Here is an 11,563-nt window from a genome sequence, read left to right as displayed (position 1 = left end):
ACTGTTATTGCCACTAAAGACATTAGGGGCCTCAGGCCTGGGAGAGGCCAGATGTCTTGCCTAAGGTCAGGAAGCTGCTTAATGTGAAGCCCAAACTTGAACTCAGGGTGATTCTTAATGCCAGGCTCTCCTAAGGGGTGTGCAGACAACCTCCAAAACCCAGGGCTGCCAGGCCTCCAAGTCCAGAGGGCAGCGCCACAGTGGCTCTGCTCGCTCCCAAGCGTGCGGTGTGTGTCACACTCTAGCTAGGCACTCGGTAGGGACAGCGTCCTCTAACTTGACTCTTCAGCAATGGCTGAGGCAGGTGACAGTTACCTATGATGTTGTGCCGACAGTGGGGGCAGGTGTGGTGCTGCAGCAGCCAGGGGTCCACGCACTTCCTGTGAAACCGGTGAGTACAGGGGATGACCCGCAGCTCCTGGGCAGGGAGAGAGGGGACACAGGTCTGCCTTCAGCCTCGCAGGTGTGTCCTCCTGCAGAGCCCAGCACAGACCAAGGAGCGCTGCACAGCATGCCAGTGCCCTTCCCCACTCTCCTCCCCACCTCCAATTAGGGCTCAATTTCCTAGAAGCAGGGCCCACCCCTATGTTGTAGGGAGAAGGAAACTGCCAGCAGTCAGCCCCAACCACAGTCCTCAGTGTTAAGGGAGTGGGCACGCACAGAGGCAGGCGTCTTTCCTGTAGTTGAAGGAGGGCAAGCACACTCATGCCTCCACCCAGGGAAGGCCGAGGCCTTGTGCTAGTGAGGATGCGAGGCCTAGGGGTATGGAGAGAGGACCAGGTATACCCCAAGGTATTCTGCATCTCTGAGGTGTTGGCTGCCCCCAGGTATCCCAAATGGGCAAGAGTAGAAAGGAAGATGCCTGGGACTCATGATTGACAGATGGGGCAGCAAAGGGGCAAAGCTCTGCTCTCCCCTCCTTTACTGGACCCTGAACCTCACCATGGGGGTACATGGTTTATAAGAAAAGCAACCTATCTAGACAGATGGAGTTATTGGGATAGAACCACCTCCAGAGTTCCTAAGCCTAAGCATCTTCCAGATTTGCTCATTTTACTTTGTCTTTCAATTTTCTGACCTGTCCAGCACAATATTCCAGCTCATACCTAACACTGTGCCTGACAGAATAACAAAGGGTCTACCCTGGATCTTCTCATGGAACCCTCATTATCACCTGGAATACTGGTCAGTGTTGGGCCCATGTCACAAGAAAACGAAATCACTTGCCCACGGTCACAAAACTAGAATCCACCCAGGCCAGGATTAGAATCCAGAGTCTGTGTAGGAATCTACTATTCTATTCTGCAAAAATTCCATTTCCATCCAACAGTCTCTGCAGGAGTGGAACATTTTCAGCAAAGGGGCATCAAATGTCTGTAATTCTCAAGTGGTTTGCTCCCTACCCCCCAAATATGTTTATGTATGCATCTGTCTAGAAAGAGGGAGAGTGAGGGAGAGTGAGCAAGTGTGGCAAAATGTACATCATGGATGATTCTAGGCCCTTGACATACATCGTCTATGGTACTAGTCTTTTCTGAAGGTCTGAAATTTTCTTTCTTTTTTTTTTTTTTGAGACGGAGTCTCGCTCTGTCACCCAGGCTGGAGTGCAGTGGTCGGATCTCAGCTCACTGCAAGCTCCGCCTCCCAGGTTCACGCCATTCTCCTGCCTCAGCCTCCCGAGTAGCTGGGACTACAGGCGCCCACCACCTCGCCTGGCTAGTTTTTTGTATTTTTTAGTAGAGACAGGGTTTCACCGTGTTAGCCAGGATGGTCTCGATCTCCTGACCTCGTGATCCACCCGTCTTGGCCTCCCAAAGTGCTGGGATTACAGGCTTGAGCCACCATGCCCGGCCTGAAATTTTCTTTCTAAGAGAGACAAGGTCTCACTCTGTTGCCCAGGCTGGCATGCAGTGGTGTAATAATAGCTCACTGCAGCCTCGAATTCCTAGCCTCAACTGATCCTTCCACCTCAGCCTCCCAAGTAGCTAGGACTACAGGCATGACACTAGGCCTAAAATTTTTAAAGAGCTACAAGAAAAAAAAGTGAGGGATATAAAATCCCGTCTCTTTGCAAGTAAAAACACCCAGTCAAGTATCAAGTTAAGTCTCAGAATTTTCAGAAGAGCGACTCGAAAAGTTGATGTGTGCAATGGAACACAGGGCCCTGTCCTTCTAGGTCTTGGGCACCACTGCTGACCTGCCTATGTTTTCCCCACCCAGGACGGGTCTGCTTCTGCCATTACCTCTCCATCAATGTACTTCTCCAGACAGATGGCACAGTCGGACGTGGAGCTGCTGCTGAGTGTGTCCAGGGCCCCACAGCTCCCCTCCCGGCGCCCCTTGCTCTTGGAGTTGAACTTTCTGGTTTCCATCTTCTCCAGAGCCTGCACAGCCAGCCTGTTCATGGAATTCTGCATGGCAGAATGTGGTCTGTGTGAGGGTCCAGTACGTATGACAGTGGCAGTCACCCCAGGGACATGACACTCGATTCACTGGGTCAGGTAGACAATTCTCTATCACGCCAGAACAATTCTGAGAAGTCGCTCAAAACTCAGCCTGCCATAGCACATATTCTCCAGATGCATGGGACGTCCACGACATCAACCTAGGCTTTTCCCAAGTGGCAAGTGATTTGAAGGCAGGGGTCTCCTCCAATTACCTGGACTTGCTGCCTCCTAACTCTGCCAGACCCTGAGTTATCAACCTGTTCTATGCCAAGGGTTCCTCCTCTTTCTGTTGAAAGAGGTGGTGACAGTAAATAGACAATGTGTAAGTGCTTAGCACCTGGCAAATAGGCTGTGCTCAAAAAACACAAGCCATCATCCTGTTGGGAGTGGTCGCTTAACCTTCATGAGAACTTTGGTGATTCTCTTCTCTACAGATTGCCTTCCAGGATCCACCATCTCTCCCCTGAGACATGACCCTGCCATACATTTGCGGGTCCAGATCTCTGCTTATCCTCTCACTGCCCTCCACCCCTGAGTTTCTCCTTCCTACAAGCACAAAGTGATGTGGCAGCTGCAGTGCTACAGCAGCTACTGTTCATCAGGCATCACCCGGAGAGCCTGGTATACTGTGTAGGTGGTCTGAAGTGGGGCCTGAGACCCTGCATTTCTATCAGGCTTCCAGGTGCTGCTGGACCACAGATCCTATCTGAGGACCAAGGCTCTAGGGCGCCACTTGATGCACTGGGACAGGCAAACATTTCTCAATCACGCCAGAACAGACTTCTGAGAAAGCACTCAAAATTCAGACTGCCACAGCACATATTCTAGACCTGTGGAGTGTTTATAATACTTATTAACATTGATTTAAACACTTCCTTTGGGCCAGGCGCGGTGGCTCATGCCTGTAATCCTAGCATTTTGGGAGGCCAAGGCAGGCGGATCACCTGAGGTTAGGAGTTTGAGACCAGCCTGGCCAACATGGTGAAACCCCATCTCTACTAAAAATACAAAAATTAGCCGAGTGCCTGTAATTCCAGCTACTCGGGAGGCTGAGGCATGAGATTCACTTGACCCTGGGAGGTGGAGGTTGCAGTAAGCCAAGATCATGCCACTGCACTCCAGCCTGGGTGACAGAGTGAGATCTTGTCTCAAATAAATAAAAAAAATAAAATAAACACTTCCTTTGAAACACCTGCTGGGGATATTCCCAGTGCTCAGCCTTTGTAGGACTAGCCCTTTTAGAACAGAGAAGGCTCTAAGTTTTGCTCTCTCTCTCTCTTTTTTTTTCTTTTTTTTTTTGAGACAGGGTCTTACTCTGTTACTAAGGCTAGAATGCAGTGGTGCGATCATAGCTCACTGCAACCTCTGCCCCCCAGGCTCAAGTGATGCTCCCACCTCAGTCTCCCAAGTAGCTAGGACTACAGGTACGCGCCACCATGCCCAGATAATTTTTATATTTTTGCTAGAGACGGGGTTTTGCCATGTTGACCAGGCTGGTCTTGAACTCGTGAGCTCAAGTGATCTGCCTGCCTCGGCCTTCCAAAGTGCTGGGATTGCAGGCGTGAGCCATGGTGCCTGGCCTAGTTTGCTCTTACTTTTTTTCCATCTTTGCTGTTTCTAGGCCACTGGGAACAGGCTGTGGAGCTCAGAGTCCACAGCTGTGAGGCTCCATGTTGCACCATCAAAAAATAAGGTGGTTAAGAGTCCTGGTTTTCCCCAGTGTCAGGGCAACAGGGGTTACTGCTCACGGGTTACACAGAGGCCCTACCTGACTGCGTCGCTGCTTCAGCTTGATTTTGACAAGGAGGATGAGGCAGACCAAGGAGACCACGACGAAGAAAGCCAGGAAAATCCCCATGTCAAAGTATTCAGTGGGTTGCTGGAACGGAACACAGACACAGTGAGTCACAGCCTCTCTGCAGCCTGGTAATCGGCACATGGGCTGTCTTGGCTTGGTCAGGATAAAGATGGGGTGACTGGGATGAGTTTCCCCTCAATTTGCAGGAAACTCCTGGGGTTCTGCTCACATGTACATGGTGTGCTCCCTAGGCCCAAGTAGTGCCTTCGGTGTGGCCCAGGGGGATGCCTGTGGCGATCTCAGCAGGTCCCCCAAGAGCCAAGGGGACTCTGTTGGTAAAGCCTGGCTCCCCGTGGAATACTGCAAAGTTGGCTGTAACTGGTAAGAAAGGCCCTTCCAAATAAACACAAATAATCACATTTATAGGACAAAAGAGTGAGTGTCATGTTTTGAGGGAACAGTGATTACTAACCATATAATTAATGGTTTACAACAACTCAGAAAATTGTATGCTGCTTCCACAAATATCAGCTTCCACTACAATGAGTCATATTTACCAAAGCGCTTTTTTTTTTCCTTTAAAAAGCAGCCAGCAAGTCAGTTCAGCAAACTCCCTCTACTTTTAGTTCTTACCTTTTCCTCACTGCCTTCTAAAACCTCACAGCCACCTTATCTGGGACCTCCATTTGGCCAATGGGAATAGAGCTTTGCAAAGTGGAAGCTGCATGTATCCGGCTATGTTGTGCATGGGAAAGAATCATCCTATACTGTGAATGTCCCAATATTTGTGAGGGGGAAATAACACCAATATAGGGCACCAGCCCAAGGTTCCTGGAATTCTTCAGCTTGAGGTTTGAGCAGAAGAGGCCGGTTAAGAGTTAGTGGCCAGTAGTGTCTCTTCCACATACTTAAGAGATGCAGATGCTATTCATTAGCCATTGAACTCAATCCCAGTTGAAAGCTAACTTTTCCAGACTTAAATTAACTTGGGGAGTTTCAATAAGGTAATCTACTCTATAGGAAGAAAGAAATACAAGCCTTTTTTCTAGTGTCTAAGTCAGATGGAAGAAGGAAGACACAGGAAGGCAGGTGCTGGGTGCCCCATCCCTTCAATCCTCCTCAGTTTGCCTTTCAGAGGGAGATGGGATGGAAAAGAAACGATGAGAGATTGCCAAGAAGGAATGCCAGGTGGAAGAGGCCAGAGACATCTTAGCACAAAGGTATCTATTTCTGGCAGGATTTTTCAAATTCGCTATAAAGGAACACGAGTAACATTTCTCCCTGGCCCTGAGTCCAGTGGGTGATCTAAGCCTGCAGGAACCTGGGGTTGCCAGCATTTTAGAGAGATAGGAATGAAAGGCCAAGGGAAATAAAGGGACAGGTAGTAGCAGAAAAGGCCCTGAGCCTGTGCCAAACGGTGTGGAGGCTCACTCGAGGAGGGCGGTGCTGGATCCTTGCTCGAGCCACTTTCTGCTTGTTGACGATGTTCATCAGCTTAATGGCATCTGCACCCTTCACATACACCACCGGCCTCTTGAGCGGGTCTTCCGAGCCCTGGTTCAGCTAAGGAAGAAGAGAGGGCTCTGGTTAAAAGGTGTGCTTACTTTAAGAAGCAGTAGAGAGAAAGCAAGGCTGGAGGGAAGGAACATTGAATACCTGTCTGGAATCCTCCAGCTCTTCCAACATTACAGCCTTGGAGTTCCCAAAACAGCAAGGCTGAGAATAACGCTTGTTTTGGGATGGACTGGGCAAGCAGAAGGGCCAGAAAGGTCTTAGAAAATGCCCCATGAGCCTGGCGCAGTGGCTCACGCCTGTATTCCCAGCCCTTTGGGAGGCCGAGGCAGATGGAGCACAAGGTCAAGAGTTCGAGACCAGCCTGGCCAACATGGTGAAACCCCATCTCTACTAAAAATACAAAAATTAGCCAGGCGTGGTGGCGCATGCCTATATTCCCAGATACTTGGGAGGCTGAGGCAGGAGAATCGTTTTAACCCAGGAGGTGGAGATTGCAGTGAGCTGAGGTTGTGCCAGTGCACTCCAGGCTGGCGACAGAGCAAGACTGTCTCGGGGGGAAGAAAGAGAAAATGCCTCCTGTGCCCCAATTCCCTGGCTCTTAACCTCGCCCAGTACACCTCCCTTGGGGATTATGTCCAAACATGGACATCTAACTTCAGAAGACAAGAGCAAACGCCCTGAGATGAGGGTGACATAACCGGGACAAGCCAAGCTCACTAAAGGAAGTGCCTTTCTCAGGGAGGCTGCAGTGTTGGCATGGCCTGAAGAGTTTACCTGGTCAATAGCTTCTGGGTTTTCAGACACATCAAAGATGACTGCAGTAGCTCCCCGCTGTACCGCTCGCTTGGCCTGCCAGAGTAAAAAAGAGCAGTTGGCCCTCTGGTCCTCTTACCTTTCCAAAGCTGGCCTTGGCATTCAGGCCTGTAATCAAATGCAGAATCTGACAGTTACCAACTTATGTGACATCAGGGACATTACCTCACTTTCCTAATCCTCAATTTTCCCATCTATAAAGAAGGGGACCGATAACTAGAGTTAACAATAATACATAGTTTCAAATAGCTAGGAGGAGGATATTCCCAATTCAAAGAAGTGATAAATGTTTGAGATAATGGATATACTATAATTGCCCTGATCTGATCACTATACCTTGTATGTACTGAAATATCACTATGTACCCCACGAATATGTACAATTATTATCTGTCAATTAAAAAACTTTTTTTTTAAAGAGGACAATTTCACCTACCTTGTATAGTAATTGTGAGGTCAGATGACTTATAATAGGGGAAAATATATAATTGATTACTTAACAAACTTTTGTCTTCCTATCCAGCCCAAATACTGAAAACGACCTACACATTAACAACCTGCCCAGTCAGCACAGAGGTACTGATTTCAGTATTTCCTGTTTCAGAGTCACTGGCAACCAAAGCAAATGCCTTTGGTCCATCTCATGTAGTTCCTTTTTCCTTCCCGTGTCACCCAGTTAGAAGAATATATTGAGTATTTCTGAATGAGTCTCAAAATGGTTAATTTTAGTAAGTGACACAAGCTGAAGACCTCTGGAAACACTGTCGGTGGTGGGAGCTGTGAAAAATAATTGTAAATGGGGTTTTGAAGCAGTTGGCTGCCAGACCTGGCTACACATCAAAAGCCACTTGGGAAGTTTGTAAAGCAGATTTCCTGGCTCAAACCACAGAGACTGATTGAGCAGGGCTGGAGTCAGGCCCAGGAAACTGAGTTGTGTATGCTTTCTGGGGGATTCAGATGATTCAACCATTTGGGGAACTACTGATCAGAGAGATGAGATTAGAATGTTTTAGGAACAAATGAGAAGTGATGGGATTCTTTTTGGGGGAGGTGGGGGAAGGACTCCTTTCCATCCCAAAGAACCTTCTAATTCCATGTCCAGCTAAGGTGACAGCAAGGTAGAAGCTGTGGAAAAACAAGACTTAAGATATAGCCTGGCTGGAGTTCGAGACCAGTCTAGGCAACATAGCAAGACCCCATATCTAAAAAATAACAGAAAAATTAGCTGGGTGTGGCAGGGCATGCCTGTAGTCTCAGCTACTCAGGAGGCTGAGGCAGGAGGTTTGATTGAGCCCAAGAGGTAGAGATTGAGTTGTGATTGGACCACTTCATTCTAGCCTGAGTGACAGAGCAAGACCCTGTCTTCACAAAATACATACATACATACATGCATACCCTGGCTTTTAGGAGCCTGAATCTTGTTAGGGAAGTAAGACACTTCTAATGTGTGTATGTATAGAAGGCAAAACCAGCCTTCTATAAGATAGGCAAATGATGGCTAGTGCTTAAAGATCAATAGAGTTAATATTGGCCACAGTGCTTGAGAAAGAATAAAATTGAAATTCCTTTCCATAGGAATAATCACTACATTGACATGGCGTGAGAAAGCAACATTGCCCAGAACACAGCTAGACCAACGGCTCCACTGGGCCACTAGAGGGCAGTCTCACCCTATAGCTTTTACAACAAACCAATTCCTTGTATTTAGCACCAAACAGTACCAAAAACAACTTCAGTAAAATCTTCAGTATACTGCAAGTTCCTTGGCAGTTCAAGAAGTTCTGGCACCCTGGACAATCTGGCCTTGTCTTGCATGGGACCCTTTCTTTTTGAATGGAGATTCAATGCACTGAAAGTCTCAATGCATTGTTCACCACACCCTGTTTCATCACCAGATTGCTAGGCTAGGAGTCAGGAATGAATGCTGGGAGCTATTCCTGCCTCTGCCACTGGCATGCTGCTAACAGTGGACAAGTCACTCAATCGCTTTCAGCCTCGGCCTCAGCCTCAGTTTCTCCATCTGTTAAAAATAAAAAGGCAGTGGGGGATGGCTGGGCACAGTGGCTTATGCCTGTAATTCCAGTACTCTGGGAGGCTGAGGCCGGTGGGTCACCTGAGGTCAGGAGTTCCAGACCAGCCTGGCCAACATGGCGAAAGCCTGTCTCTACTAAAAATGCAAAAAATCACCTGGATGTGGTGGCATGTGCTTGTACTCCGGGAGGCTGAGGCAGGAGAATCGCTTGAGCCTGGGAGGTGGAGGTTGCAGTAAGCCAAGATCACGCCACGGCACTCCAGCCTGGGCGAGAGTGAGTGAGACTCTGTCTCAAAAAAAGGGGGGGGTGGGTGCGGGGACGCCGCCTATGTTATTATGACTAGGGTCCTTTCTAAATTCCCAGCCTTGGCCACTCAACTGAGAAGCAGTGGGCTATCAGAGCAACTCAGAACTGCACTGGCCCTGTCACCCTCCTCCAGGAAGAGAGGATGCTGATGACACAGCTGAGAAAGTGTGAGGCCAGGGTGGCGTCACTTTCCTCCACCATAGAGCTATCTATCTTTCTATCTATCAGAGATGGGCTTTCACTCTGTGACCTGGGCTGGAGTGGTGCGATCACAGCTCACTGCTGCCTGAAACTCCTGGGTTGGAATGATCCTCCTGCCTCAGCCTCCTGAGTAGCTGGGATTGCAGGTGCATGCTACCATGCCAGGCTAATTTTTTTTTTTTTTGTAGAGACAAGGTCTCACTATGTTGCCCAGGTTGGTCTTGAGCTCCTGGGCTCAAGTGATCCTCCCATTCCAGCCTCCCAAAGTGCTGAGATTACAGGCATGAGCCATGGACAACCATGCTGGCTATCCATAGAGTTCTTTAGGGACACAGACTACTTTGCCTGAGGCCAACAGCTCATGGATGCCAGAGTTAATATAATTGTAAGTAGATGCTGGTGTTTTCCGCTTAGGTGGTATCCCAGGCTTTTTCATAAATTCCTTCTCCAGACATAGAAGGGCCCTGAGGAAAAGCACTAAAAATGAGGAAATAAACAGGCCCTCTCATTCCTTTATTTGGCTTTCATTCCACAATCAAGCACATCAAACAGCACCCTCGGGGAATGTGCAATTCAGATAAGTCCAGATGAGGAGCGAGGTGCGGTACCTGCACTTTGATGCGGGTGCACCTGGAGAGTCTAATGGCCTCGGGATGAAAGGCTCCAGGATCTGGGGTAGGGAATGCCTTCCCAGGAGAGACATGCCTCAGGGAAGTCATTTAGCCACATGGCCTTCTTAAAGTTCAGGCTTCCCTGCTCCACCCAGAATGTGGAGGTCTCAAGGACTCAGAGGTTCCGGATGAAGCATGATCCATTTGAGGGACATAAAATACGTTTTTCACAAAATCTCGGACATGGTGATATGTTTCCTGGTTTTTACAGCGAAGAGGACAGGTCAATAATAAGGCAGCTGGTTGCAGCTGCACGGGCCTGTAATCCTAGCTACTCGGGAGGCTGAGGCGGGAGTATCACTTGAGCCCAGGGTTTTGAACCTGTCTCTTTCTCTCTCTATATATATGGTGCTTAAATTCCATTTACAGCTTGACTTCCAATACAACCAGGCTAATGTCTGGGATCTAAGGACACATATCTTGTTTGAGAAAATGCTTCATTCACACAGGTCATCTACTTTTAAAATTACATTTAATGTAAACTACTATTAAGTTTGTACTTCCTGCACATACCAGGACTGGACAGGAGAGAAGCCAAGCTAAGACCCTATTGGGAATTTGCCTGTCAGAAGCCAGCTTAGGATTTAAAATAGGCTACGAATAACCCATATTGAGAAGAAGACACCTTTATTATACTGTTCGGAAAGGAAATTAAAAAAAATACAGGCCAGGTGCAGTGGCTCATACCTGTAATCTCAGCACTTTTGGAGGCTGAGGCAGGAGGATTGCTTGAAGCCAGGAGTTCAAGACTAGCCTGGGCAATATAGCAAGACCATCTCCACAAAAAAGTTAAAAACTAGCCAGGCATGGTGGCATTCACCTGTAGTCCCAGCTACTCAGGAGACTGAGGTGGACTGCTTGGGCCCAGGAGGTTGAAGGTGTAGTGAGCCATGATTGTGTCACTGCACTCCAGCCTGGGCAACAGGGCGAGACCCTGTCTTAAAAAAAAAAAACCAGAACACTACTTGGTCATTCTCTGCCCCTTGCCCATATTTTCAGTTTAAAAATTGATGAGGCATATTCCTTGAACCAATCACTCTCATAGATCATTCACCATTTTACTTACTCAAGTGTAGACCAGAATATTATTTCAAAACAAACCTAGACCCTAGTTACGAGTTTACAGTCTTGTGACCACCAGAAATCCTATCTTTAGGATCTTTAAATCACATACTTAACGTGCAAAACTCTGAAGCTGGGGCCCTTTCAAAGAAAGGATGGGATGCAGCCTGGTGGATATGGTTGGATGAAAGTCACTGGTAAACTGGGCTGTAGCTGGAGAGGGCCGTTATCCCTAAACTATAAACTGGGCTGTAGCTGGAGAGGGCCGTTATCCCTAAACTGTGCACAGCCTGGAGTGCAAGATTAAGAGAAGGGTGTGACCGCAGAACACAGGTGGGAAGTTTTGGCAAGGCCTCCCAGAAGCAGCCAAAGGCCTTGTCTTGCTGCCCTCTGTGTGCCCTTCCTTCTTCCTCACCCACAAGGGTATCTTCACATTCTTCATCACCTTTGCTACTTCCATCCTTGCTCAGGCCAGGGCAGGTTGGCACCAGCCAGCAAGTGACTGGAAACCCAGAGCACAGTGCTGAATATAAAGTTGCCATGGTCCTTTATTTACCTTCCCAGGGCTGCTGGACCTGAGACTAGACAATGTCTGTAGTCATTGAGACAAGTAGCAAAAGAGCAAACACATGCACCCTTAAAATACATTTGCAAAGTACAAAATTCCAGCCTCTAGAAGACAGGGCTGTACTGCGGTTGGCACTTACCACTCCTATGG

General features: G+C 48.2%; 1 protein-coding gene across 1 annotated transcript in view; it reads right to left on the bottom strand.

Moving 5' to 3' along the window:
* ZNRF3 (zinc and ring finger 3) overlaps nucleotides 1-11,563 on the bottom strand; it is a 172,357-nt gene that overhangs the window by 6,457 nt on the left and 154,337 nt on the right. The window contains exons 3-7 of the mRNA XM_023190709.3: nucleotides 6,535-6,609; nucleotides 5,677-5,808; nucleotides 4,216-4,326; nucleotides 2,244-2,411; nucleotides 316-418 (exon numbers count right to left, since the gene is read on the bottom strand). Coding sequence (XP_023046477.1) covers nucleotides 316-418; nucleotides 2,244-2,411; nucleotides 4,216-4,326; nucleotides 5,677-5,808; nucleotides 6,535-6,609 — 589 coding nt within the window. The remainder of the gene's footprint in view (nucleotides 1-315; nucleotides 419-2,243; nucleotides 2,412-4,215; nucleotides 4,327-5,676; nucleotides 5,809-6,534; nucleotides 6,610-11,563) is intronic.

The sequence above is a fragment of the Piliocolobus tephrosceles genome, chromosome 19, assembly GCF_002776525.5.
Source record: "Piliocolobus tephrosceles isolate RC106 chromosome 19, ASM277652v3, whole genome shotgun sequence".
NCBI classification, from domain to species: Eukaryota; Metazoa; Chordata; class Mammalia; order Primates; family Cercopithecidae; genus Piliocolobus; species Piliocolobus tephrosceles.
Note: the sequence above shows the minus strand (reverse complement) of the source record. Positions and strands in the feature narration are given on the sequence as shown.